Here is a 12,400-nt window from a genome sequence, read left to right as displayed (position 1 = left end):
CGCGTGCGTACGTGTGCATGTGCTCACGTCGGTGCCTGTGTGCACGCTGTGGACGTTCACGCGAGGGTGTGCAGCCGTGTGCGAGCACCTGCCTGTGTGCTGGGGGGTGGGGAACACAGAGATAAGCAAGGCCCCGCCCTGCCCTGGGGACCAGGTGTGGCTGTCCTCGCCCAGCACCCCCGCCACGTCCCTCAGGAATTTGCTGCCAGACCGCTCCGCCCTGGTGGGGCGAGGGGGGGACCCCAGGCCATGGGGGTCCTGAGGCCGAGCCTCTAGCTGTGACCCGAGCCCTGGTTTTCCAGTAACGCCCTTGACCCTGCCCCACCCCCAGCCTGGGACAAGCCTGGAGGAGGATTGGGTGGGGTCTCTTCTCCTCATAGGGGCTCCAAGGGGTGATCGGGGACACAGCGGGGACAGACGGGGACAGGGAAGCTTCAACCTCCACCAAGTCTCCCAGAACAAAACACGCACTGGAGGGCCCGAGACGCATGACAGAGCTCCCGGGGAGCCAGGACGGGGCACAGATCCAGCCCCGCCAGGCGAGTCACTTCTGAAGACGCCACCTGAGGATCAGGCGGTCGGGGGACAGCGGCGCCCCACCCCAGGCACCGGTCCTGGCCCAGCGGTGCTGAGGCCCCCGGACTGGGAAGCCAACGTGCTGAGGAAAAGCAGGCAGGAGAGCCCAGAGGCGCAGCACGGCACAACGGCCGTGCGGGACCCCACGGCTCCACGGGCCCGTCTCCGCGAGGCCGCCCCAAGCCCCCAGAAGCCAAGGCCCAGGAACACAGCAGGTGCCCCTCGGCTGGACCGCACAGGGCCCCGGACGTGTCGGAAGAGATGTACAGACACGGGGCAGACGGGGCCAAGGAGGCCCACCTGGCTTCTGGAGACCGGGGAAATGGGTCCCTGGGTGGCCGCCTCGCGCACCTGCTCCCCTCACGCGGGGACACGGGACAGACAGCGCCAGGCACAGCGCAGGCAGGCCCGGCTGCAGGGCCGCGTGAGCGTGTGCACACCCGGGCCGCCACACGCGTGTGCGTCCCCACTCTCCCCTGCGTCGGGCCGGGCCAATTTTATTTAGTTGCTTTCTGCTCCATTTCACGCCCATTCGGCTGCTGAGCTAGACAATTGCTTTGTAACTCTAGGGTGCAATTTCCCCGTCTGTGAGGCGCTGGGGCACGACTGCCCGGAACAGCCGCACCACGCTCGGCGGGCGTGCAAGCGAGGCCCTCGCCCGCCGCCTCCCGCGGGCCCCGGGGAGGCTGCGCGGAGCAGGGACCCAGCAAGGCTCAGGGTGCCCAGACCAGGGGCCACGTGGGTGCTCGCTCAGTGTGGGGCGCTGGGGGCGGCCCTCCTTTCCCGCTTCGGTCCTGCAGCCCTGACGGCAGCGGCCATTCCCCTGCTCCGTGGTCCGGTTTCAGTCCAACACACAAGACCCGGGCCCCACCCTGACCCAGGCAGGGGACTCGGAGGCTCTGGCCACAGGCCTCACCTCTGCAGAGGGGCCGTCAGGTAGAGATGCCCCTGCGACAAAATGGGCCGCCTTCCCTAGCACCCTGGAAGGGCCAACACACGCATCCATTTTACAGATGGACAGTCGAGGCTCAGAGAGGCCGCAGGCAGGCCATGCACACAGGCAGCAGGGACAGAGGACCCGATCCCCAGTGGCCTGACCACCAGCCCACAAGAGGACATAGTCCCCCAGGAAGGTGCAGCTCCCGGGGTCCCCCCCCACCCCCAGGGATGGCCGGGTTATTCAAGACACAGCAGGTGGGGGGAGCAAGTGACAAAGGGGCCTGAGGAGGAGAGGAAGGGAGAGTGAAGATGGAATTGCTCCTCATAAAACGTAAGCAGTGCAGGCAGGAGAGGCGAGGGGAGGGGACTGGACCTCTCCCCCCACCTTCCACGGCATCCAGGAAACAGACCTGCACAGAGCGCATCGGGGCAGAGGTCCCGAAGGTGATCCTCGGGCGGACACCAGCCACCCAGGCTCTCGAGCGCCCGGACCCCTGCCCATCCCCGACCCTGCCAATGGTCAGTTCCAGTGGGAACAGACCAATAAGTGAGACACCTCAAGGCCTTGGCCACCAGAGCCAGCTACAAACGACAAACTTCAACCAACTAGGAACAGGTGGAGAAGGGAAGGAGGGGCAGGTCTTGTCCCGAGCCAGCGCAGGGGCCTCTGCTCTATCCTACGGGGAGCAGCTGAGCTGGGCCTGGGAGCCCTCTTCTCCTAAAGGACGGGCCTTGCTCGAGCCACCACCCTGAAATGTGCCAACTGTGGAAAGAGCCAGGGCCATCCAAGAAAATGACACTCACAGGCGGCTTCCACTGGCTCTCGGCAGGCGTTGGGGGCCTTCACCCCAACCCCACACCACCTCCTGTGCAGCCGAAGTCTGTTCCACCCTGACTCACCAAGGGCCCCTCTCCTGATGCCGGAGCCTGCGGTATACACGCCCGGCCCTAGCGGGCAGGGGCCACCCCCAAACACCTACTCTGTATCACACAGTAATTCCACAACCAGCCCCGGGGCCTCCTTCCCCAGGACCGGAGACCAGGACCATCCACGGAAACCGCCCCCAGAGCCCCAGAGGGGGTGGGGAGGGGCCCGGGAAGGCAGGCAGACGGCCTCCTGGAGGCGGCGCAGCTCCCCGCAGGCCCTGAAGGACAGGCACAGCTGGAAGAGCTGGTGGAGCTGGGAGCAGGGCTGCCCTCTCAACTGCCAAACCCGAGCTCAGAGCTGCCCAGCCCTCCCTCCGTGGCCCTTCCTGGGGGTCCCCGGCTCGTCCCAGCCCCGTCTGGGCAGAGCGGGTCAGGGCTACACACTGGGCCCAGGCACAGCAGACAGACAGCCAACCCCAGGCGAGGACACAGGCCAGCAAGGCCACGGCCGAGCCCATCTGAGGGCTGTTTTTCTCACCCTGACACTTCCCCTGTCAACAAACAGAGCCCCCTCCAGAGTTTACCAAAACAAACGCCCCAACAGTCGGCAGTGCCCAGGCCAAGACAGGAGTGCCTCAGCAGGCCGGACTCCAAGCCCGGCCTCCAAGCCCGGCCTCCAGAGAGTCACATGACCCTGTTATTTCGGGAGGCCCCGGAATGTGCTCTATTTTGGGTCCCCAGGGCTCTGATGTTACCAGATGCCCCTCACCAGGGCTCCAAGCTCTCCCAGGTCCCCAGGAGCTGCCCAGAGGGTGACTGCTCTGCTACTGGTCCCCCCACCCCTCCCCGGGCAAATGGCCACTAGCAGCCAGGGGTCTGGAGTCTGAGACCTTGGGACACTCTCTGCAGACTCAGCCTCCCAGCCCCACCGTCCAGCCTGATGTCAGCGCAGGTCTTCCCCCAACGGGCACAGGCTCTGGGCAGCCCTGGGCAGCGGGAGCAGGAAGCAGGGGCTGCCTCTGGCAAGTTCCCTGGCCTCGTCCCCGCCCCACCCCCACTGGGAGGCTCGGCAGCGGGTGAGAGCAAGCACCCAGGCTCCCCAAGCCCCCGGCAGCGGGCGCTGGAAGGGGCAGGCCGTCTGCCCAAGGCCCCAGAAGTGGCCGGACAACGGTGAGGGACAATGCCGCCCGCCCAACAGCTCCAGGTCTGCCCTGGGCCTCCAGCCGCGCCTGGACAAGCCAGGCCTTCTGACACTCACCCCCCACGAGAGATTAAGGCCGTGTTGACAAAAGGGCTTAGGCAAGTAGCCGCTCAAATGGACCTTCAGCTCCACCGGACTTCAGAGCTGGTCACAAGCTCAGAAAAAAATTAAGTGTAATCAGAGCCCAGGGCTCTCCGCTCAGGCCTGGGGCACGGGCTGCCTGGGAGGCTGCAGACCGGGCCAGGAAGAGAAGCCCAGAGAGCCTCCTTGCAGCAGGAGGGGCCCAGCGAGGGGGGACATGAAGGCCACCCAGGTTCCTGGGGCATGGCCTTTCCCCTTCGCGGGGACTCCAGCACAGCCACCCCACGGCCCGGGCCCTACACGTGCCGACTCCCAGGACCCTCCCAGGATGTCAGGGACAGAGACCTGTCCCACTCCAAGTACCCAGCCGTAGACCTGCCTCACCAGGGGGCTGGCAGGGAAGCAAAGACAGAGCGGAGCATGCTTGTTCCAGAGAGCTTCTGTGTGTGTGCACACACAGGTGTGCAAAGCTTTAATGGGGGCCAGGAGAGGTTGTCGGCCTCCACAGGGCCCCGTCAGGCCCAGCGGCAGCGAGTCACAGGCAACTCAGCTTCCGATTCTGCTCCCCACACACGGGCGCCACAGGCTGGGGGTTCAAATCCAAAATCCACCACTTTGCAGCCTGTGGCCTCGGTCTCTCCCAACCAGCTTTCTCATCTGCCAAATGGGCATGGGTGCCCAGCCAGGGGGTTCTGGGGAGGAAGGAGGGCACTCAGCCTGGTGCCTGCGGAGGTCTTCGCTGTACAGAGTCAGGCAAGGAGTCTTCTTAGATTTGACAAACTCGGAAGCCTACCCCAGTCACCCTGCCACATGCCCCTCTTTGAGCCGGCCGGGACTCTTGCCCAGACATCCCAGGGAGGTGGGCCAGCTCCACGCCACTCCCCGCCACCTCCCCATCTCACCAAACGTCCCTGCAGCTGTGCTGCATTCTGGCCGCCAACCGGGTGGCCAAACTGCACCCTAGGCTGCAGGGGGGTGGGCAGGCAGGAGGGGCAACAGACCGCGGGTTTCATTCATAATCAGCTGTTTTAATTTCCATTCAGCACAAATCCTTCACCCAGCCTGACAGCCTGGCTGCCCGGCCCCACCACCAAATTAATATCCTTCCCGGGCTCATTTATAAAGTCTCCCCACCCCCTCCCCCTTCCCTGCCTCGCACTCGCTCCCAAACCCTGGGGAGGACGGTGGCTGGGGGCACCTAGCCATGCTCCCCCCCTCCTCCGTGGGTCCAGGCCTGGAGCTGGAGGGCAGTCCCGGGCAGGGAAGCCCCTGGGCGGGATGGCAGAGGGAGGACAGGAAAACCGGCCCTCCGCGCCTCTAGGGTGTCCACCCCAAGTGCAGGGCCAGCTCTGGAGAACGCCCGGAGAACACTCCGGTGCGCCGGAGTGGGGGGGCCCCATTTCTGGATCAGGGCCTCCCCAGCCTTGATGGTCCCGGTCGTATGGCCCCTGGGGGCCCCCGCCGGCCCGCGCCCGGGCCGCCCCGGGGGCGGAGGGGTCCCGAGCGCTCCAGGGCCGGCGGCCTGCTGGACTCGGCAGCCCGGGCGGCGGCGCAGAGGCCGTCCCGATGCCAGGGCGGCCGGAGGCTGGGAGCGCACAAGTTGCGCCGCCCCGCTGGAGCTGGGCGCCCGGGCGTGGGGCGCGGGCCGCTGCCAGGCGGGGCCGGGACCCCCACCCGCACCCCCACCCCACCCCACCCCCCGTCCAGCCGGCCGGCCGGCCCCGCCGCCGGCCCGCCGCCCGCTCCCTGCCCGCCACCGAGTCGGGGCCCCGGCGCGGGCCGCCCGCCGCCCTCGCCCCCGCCCGGGCCCGCAGGCCGCGGGAAAAGTTGCGCGGCCCGCCCGCCCCCGCCCGGCGCCCCGACTCCGCGCGCGCCGGGAACGCGCCCCCCGCCGCCGCCCCCGCCGCCGCCCGCGGTCGCTCACCGAGCGGCAGGAAATGCTTGGTGTCCATGTCTGCGGCGGCCCCGGCGGGGGGCAGGCGAGCGCGGCGGCCCCCGGCGCGGCCGGCCGGGCCCGGGCGGCGGGAGCCGGCGGCGGCGGCGGCGGCGGCGGCGGCGGCGCGCGGAGGCCGCGGCGCGGCGAGTTGTTGCAAAAGTCGCCCAACAATGTAAACTACTTGTGCTGCGCGCCGCCGCCGCGCGCCCGCGCCCGCGCCCCCGCCGCGCGCGCCCGCGCCCCGCTCCGACCGCGGCGGCGCCGGCGGGGGGGGGGGGGGCGGCGGGGGGCCCGCGACGGGCGCGGACTCGGCGCAGCGCCGCCTCCCGCCCGCCCGGAGCGCCCGCCCCGCTCCGCCCTCCCGGAGCGCGCCCCCCCCGCCCGTCCCGCCCCCCCGCCCCCGCCCCGCCCCCCCATCGCCGGACCCCCCCTCGCCGCCCCCGACCGCCCGGAGCGCGCCCCCCGTCGCCCCCCCCACGGCCGGCCCCCCCCCCCCCGCCCGCCCGGAGCGCGCCCCAAGCCGGCCCCCCCCGGGCCCCCGCCCCCCGCGCGCCCGCCCAGCCGCCGAGTTGCCGGCGAGCGAGCGCGGGGCAAACTTGCAAGTTTCCCTCCGCCGGGGTTCCCGGGAGCCGCGCGGGGGCAGCGGCGGGGGGGCAGCACCCCCCCCAGGCCCGCCCCCAAAAACAACCGCGGGCGGAGCGGGCGGCGCGCGGGGCCGGAGCGCCGGGCACGGTCGGGCCATTGTCTGGGAGGCCACACAAAGCGGCCGCAGCGCGGCGCGCCGGCCGCGGCCGCACGTGGGGAAACTGAGGCCCCCAGGGGCCGTGACGCGGGGTCCCGGTTCGCCCGGTCGCCCGCGCAGCGGTCTCCACTCTGGAGCCCCCCGTGCGCTCCCCCCCCCCCCCCCCCGCTTTCTCGCTCAGGGCCGGCGGGGACCCCAGGGCGCCCCCCGCCCCGCCCCCACGGACCCCCGCTGGCCAGCCTGGGGGAGGGGGTGCTCCCGCGGCGCGTGGCCTCGGCCCCCGGGGGTCCTCGGCAGAGGCACCGTAGGGTGCTGACTGTGTGGCCCGTGGCTATTTTTACGCCTCGGACAGTTCTCTGCCGCGACTTTTAAATTCATGACCTGTTTGTTTAAAAGCGAAAGGAAGGACGCCTGTCCCCACCGGCGGCTCGGACGGCGCGCTGCGGGGGTGGGGGGCTCCGTGTGTGAGTTACCTGCGCGGCCCGAGCCCCCGGAGCGGGCGCGCCCCAGGCCCTGCGCCCGGCTGCGCAGCACAACTCCCCGCCCGCCCGCCCGGCCGCCCGCCTCGGGCTTGTTGCCCCGCGAGGCTCACATTCCCACTGGTGACCCAGGCTGGGCGGGGCGGGCAGAGGGGCTTACCCAGGCCCCACAGCCTGCACGCGGCGGCCTCCAGGCCGGGGTGCCCTGATAGAGGGAGGTAATGGCTGTGGATAGCCATCATCGCTGCCCAGGGGCCACCACAGCCTTTGACAAAAGAGGGGTCCTACTGCCTGGTGCACGGCTGCCGCCTGTGCGCCCTCGCGCCAGCCTCACCACCCTCAGGGCTTCATTTTGCCCACTGTGGAATGCGGGAGCAAGGCCCTGAGGCCACTTAGAGCATGGGGGGTGGGGAGGCCAATGTGGGGCAAGCGCTGGTGGGAGAGCCCTCCCTCCCCCAGCACAACCGCAGGCCATGGCCCAGGCTCGGCCTGTCCCCCGGCTTCTGCTTGAGCCGTGCCCCGTCCACCGCTCAAGAAAGTCTCTTCTTTGCTGGCTCTGGGCCACTGGCCCATCTGACCCTCCCTCCAGCAGCCTGTGTACGTGTGGTCCCTCGTCCACTGTCGTCACAACAAACCCACTCCCCCTCCCCCAGCACAGCCACCCGCTTCTACAGCTGCTTCCTCCTGCCAGGGCTGGGGTCTGGCAAGCACACACAGAGAGGATGAGGAGGAGCGATCACGGGTGCCGACAGGTCTGGGGTGCGCGCCGTGTGCCAGCCCCCAGTCTCAGGCCTGTCTCCGTCACCTCTGGTGTGGCCCTGGCCATATACACCGTCAGTGGCCGGTCTGAACCCCATCCTCCCGGCCTGTCCTCCTGACCTGTGTCAGACCTCGCCACTCGTGCCAGAGAAGAAGAGGCCGGATGCGCTTGCCACTCGGGCCCCACTGGGCGCAAGGAGAGCACCCAGGACCGTGGCACCCATTCTCTGCTGGTCACCCCCGACCACCCGAGGGCAGTGGGCACTGCTAGCCCACCTGACTGATGAGGACAGCAAGGCTGGGAGAGGTGACATGACGGAACATGTCACACGGCAGTGATGATGAAGCCGGCGTTTGAATCCTAGGCCCGTCCCTGGAACCTCCGGGCCACTGAAGGTGTGAGCCTGCACAGGCCTACCCCCACCCCACCCCCGGGCCCCCAGTGACCTGCGGTGCAGCATGGCCTTCCTGCCACATCCTGTGTGGACAGGCCATCCATGCTCTGCTGGACGAGGATGGGTGGGGGGTGGGGGCGAGAGAAACGGGAACGATCCCTGCTTCCATTGCCGTGGCTCAGTCATTCATGCACCAGACATCCCTTGAGCCCTTACCAAGGGGCCAGACCCGGTGCTCAGGCTGGTCCCAAACAGATAAACACAGGCCGGATCCCAGCTCTGCCTCTCGCCAGCCGTGTGGCCCAGCCAGGTCACTCCCCTCCCTGTGCCTCAGTCTCCTCATCTGTAAAGTGGGCATGGCTACTCCTCCCGCTGAGTCACGGAGATGACTAAATGAGGTAACACAGGGAGAGATTGGCCCCAAGGAGGAGCTCAGGATGTGATAGTTACTGTCTCTACTGTTACCATTATTATTATAAGACGATGAAATAGGCCCTCTGGGAGCCCCAGCCCAGGGGGGAGATAAGAGACACCCACAAGGAGGTAGAGAGTGACAGGCAGACCGGAACTGTTAGGACAGTGACCGGAGGGAGGGTGAGGACACATCTGGCTGGGGGGCCCAGGTGGCTTCTGGGCACAGCTGGTTCTGGGGTTGGGTTTGAAGAAGGGAGGTTTTCATCAGATAAAAGCAGGGCTGAGGGCACGCCAGGCAGAAGGACCAGCACGAGCCGTGGCCTGGAGGTGGGAGGCAGCTGGCACGTTGGGGGAACGGCCCGTGCGGCAGGCAGGTGGGAACACACCGGGCACTCGCGGGAAAGCTGGTCCAGGAGGCCTCGAAGGCTGGACTCGAGCATACGAAGTCACCTGCCTGCGACCGTGGGCAGCCTGGCTCTCTGGGCTCTCCGCCCCTCCCCCGGCCCCTTCTCCCTTGCCCTGGAAAACTCTAGACTCCACTTGGAATGGTTGGTACCTAGAGCCAGGGAGACACAGGCGAATCTCCGCGTGGGTTTCTCACCCCTCGCACAGCACAAGCACCCAGGTTGCCAAGGATGCGAGAGGGGCCTGTGTTCCTAAGAGAGACCTATGAAGGTGTCGCCCAGCCCCAGCCTCACCCAGGGCTCCGGGAGACCACGGGGACAGTGGAGGGAGCCCGGGGTCCAGAGCCGCGCACACCTGGCTCCAGTCCAGCCTCAGTGCCTACAGAGGCCGAGCTGCTCTCAGCCTCACCTTCCATCTGCAGGGGGGCTGGCTCGGAATGGGGAGGGGAGCCGGCTGCGGAGGGAGGCAGACACCCAGGCTCCTTGATGGAACATGGGCTGCTGTTTGTTATTTCTGTTTCTCTCTCCCCCCTCGAGCTAGGGTTCTTTGGTGCAAATGATCCCACAGGACACCGCCCGGGATGGTGGCTGCCCCATTTGGAGTCGCCAGGTCCGAGCTAACCATGGAAAAAACCGCCCCCAGCCTTCCTGCCATGTGCCCCTGCAGCCAAAAATATTTTTATAGTAATATCCATCTATTCACAACCTGGGATCTGAGAGGGTTTTGTTTTTTGTTTGGGGCTTTTTTTTTTTCCTCCTGAAGGATGCTTTTTAAGGTACTTTGGCCTATTCCATGTGCCTGTCTCAGCTCAGTCTTGTAAACAGTCTCGGGAATCGCTCGGTGAATAATATTTTTAAAGGCTGGTGTCTGCCAGGCTGGGGCCCCGGGGCTGGCGTCTAGGTAGACGGCTCCTAGCAGTCCCTGGGGCACCAAGGGCACCTTGGCTGCTTCCGGTTCCTTCCCCCAGGGGAGGATCCGTGGGACCCCAAGCTGGTGACCAGCAGGGTCTCACGGGGGTTGGGGCCCTTGGCCCCCATCAAGCAGGGCAGGGGCTTAGGCACTCCAGCCCGTCCCCAAGTCCCCCGGCCCGGAGGGCACTTTCTCACATCTCTGTGGCTCCTTTGGGGGCAACACTGTCTGTCGCTGGTGACAGATGACTCCAGCTGGGAGGTAGGGACAGAGCCCAGAGAGGCAAGGCCTCACCTGAGCTCGCGTGGCGAGGTGAATGGCGCTGCCCTGAGTCCTGCCCTGTCTCTGCGCCGTCTGGGGGGGCGCGGGAAAGCTGCTTGTCCGTCCTCAGCCTCCGGTCTGTCCTGCTTGGTAGGGAGAAGGAGAAGGGATTCACGGGAGGTGGATGTGTTGGAAGAGAGGATGCCTTCTGTAAGACGCCTGCAGTACCGGAGGTACCTTGACCACTCCCACCAACAGGCAGCTGCCAGCCCTGAAGGACAGCTGCCCTGCACACCCAGACCCGTGCAGGCCAGGGAAAGGTTAGGCTCCATTTCAGTCAGACGCTTTGAAGGCAGGCAGCGTACCTCCATCGTGTGGGAGCCTCTTTCCAAAGCTCTGGGAGCTGAAAGGCCATTTAGGCAAACCAGTTCAGGTGAGACAGGCCTAAGGGGGTAGGGGCTGCTTTGTGGAGAAAGACAGGAGCAAGAGCTGGTGGGATCCTTCCAGTGGCCTCCAAAGAGATGCTCCCTGCAAACCCCAAGGCCGCTTGGAAGGAGTCACAGATGCCGGGGGAGGAGGGGAAGAAGGAGTAGGGGCACTCCGGGGGGGTTAGAGCATGCCAGGGTGGTCCAGAGAGTTCTGAGTCAGCAGAGGACACTGGTATTTCCTGGGGCCTCTTAGCGCCAGGTCTACCACACACTGCCAGGCACCCTCTCTGCCAACTGCACCCTGGCCCTGCTGACAGATTGCTGTTGCCCCATTTCACAGGTGGCAACACTGAGGCTGAGGGGAGCAGGGACTGGCTCCAGCACCGAGGTCAACAAATAACAATAGAAGTTGATGGTGAGACCCCCTTAGGACAACCACTCACCTCGGCCTCCTGCCTTCATAGTGAACTGCCCCGCCACCCCGCTTCTCACTGGTGTACGGATGGTAAGACCAGAGTCCAGAGAGAAGGGCCAGGCAGCAGCCTTGGAATCCTGGATTCTAGGGTGGGTACCAGGAAAGGGAGGCCGCGCCTGGCTCTGCCACCAGCTTTCACATGGCCCTCTCTGAACCTCAGTCTCTTCTTCTCTAAAATGGAAGAAAGGAGCTAGCTCATTGTGGAGCCTTTCTTGCATGAAATGAGAACATATCAATGGGACATCAACATCGACGTATCCCAGGAGCTAAGGAGAAGGGTTCAGGCCAAGAGTCCCAGCCTGGGGTGCCAACCCCACCCTGGGCCTGGCTCTGAAGATGGCGTGCCCCTCCCTGGCTCCTCTCCACTGTGCCCCTCTCCAGTCGCCGCCCACCCAGCAAGAAGACAATGTGTTTTACTGGGAGCATTTATTATTGACAATTGCTGCATAAATCTCTCTCTATACACATGCACGCACATGAGAGGCGGGTAAATCCACAGGGCAGAGCTGCCGTGCGCAATCTCACTGATGTAGTCAACTTGCCCCCATAAAGATAACGGGAAATGATTCATAATATTTATTTGACAGACATGATATGAACTGTAATAGCCTGTTGGGATTAAAAATATCTCTACGTCTCTGTCATCCACCAATGTGGTTTAAATGTTATATATGTGGCCACTGCGGCAGTAGGGCGACGGGAGCGGTTATTGATGGCGGCCAGAAAGAGGAGTCGTTCGTTGTGCGTTGAGAAATGGGAAAGTAGCCGAGGAGTTCGCCCGGTGCTCCTGGTGCTCACGTCGCGAGAACCCGGCCCTGAAGACGCAGTCCCCCACCCCCAGGCCTCCAGTCAGCGGGGCAAAGGCTGCCCAGCACACGCTATCATGCAGCCCTCGGCCGGTGGCGTCGGAGGAGGGCCTGGCCTGCCTCCAGGCTGCAGCTCGGGCTCTCACGAAGCTGCCCCCCCCCCCCCCCCCGCAAGGGAGGCCCAGGACCCACCCTCTCTGGCCAGAGACCCCTACCTGACAGGCCTGTCCCCAGCCTCCATCCACCCAGCGTAGAGCAGAGCCCTGCCGCCCCCCTGTGCTTCAGGTCACTCCCAGCTTAAAAACCCTTTCCTGCTCTCCATCGCCCTCAGGATAAAGTCCAAGCTCCTAAGAAAACCGGCCAGGCCCTCCCTTCCTCCCTGAGTCATCCCCTCCTGCCGGCACCCGGCCCTGCCCACAGGCCACCCCCGTCCCGGGCAGACTGCAGTTCTGGACCAGCCTGCACCCCGGCCACTCCGCATTCCACTGGAAGGCCCAGCCCCAACACGGCCCCTGTGGGCAGCTGGCTGACCGCTCCCGACACGCACGCCCCCGAGCTTGGCTGGGCCTTCTCTGTGCCCCGTGACGGCCAGCACCCTCTCTGTCCCTCCCCTCCATGAGGTCCGTTTCCTTGGTATTCCCACCGGCCTGGGAGCTCGTCGAGGCTGGGGGCCTGGGCATGGGACCACCAGCTTTCTGTTTCCCCACCCGGGACACCGTGGGAGCGC

General features: G+C 66.3%; 1 protein-coding gene across 1 annotated transcript in view; it reads right to left on the bottom strand.

Annotated features, from left to right (window-relative positions):
- The window catches only part of RXRA (retinoid X receptor alpha), a 95,029-nt gene extending 89,330 nt beyond the window's left edge, over nt 1-5,699 (bottom strand). The window contains exon 1 of the mRNA XM_057720445.1: nt 5,589-5,699. Coding sequence (XP_057576428.1) covers nt 5,589-5,616 — 28 coding nt within the window. The 5' untranslated portion in view covers nt 5,617-5,699. The remainder of the gene's footprint in view (nt 1-5,588) is intronic.
- Nucleotides 5,700-12,400: the final 6,701 nt, after the last annotated feature.

Source organism: Hippopotamus amphibius, chromosome 2, assembly GCF_030028045.1.
Source record: "Hippopotamus amphibius kiboko isolate mHipAmp2 chromosome 2, mHipAmp2.hap2, whole genome shotgun sequence".
NCBI lineage: Eukaryota > Metazoa > Chordata > Mammalia > Artiodactyla > Hippopotamidae > Hippopotamus > Hippopotamus amphibius.
Note: the sequence above shows the minus strand (reverse complement) of the source record. Positions and strands in the feature narration are given on the sequence as shown.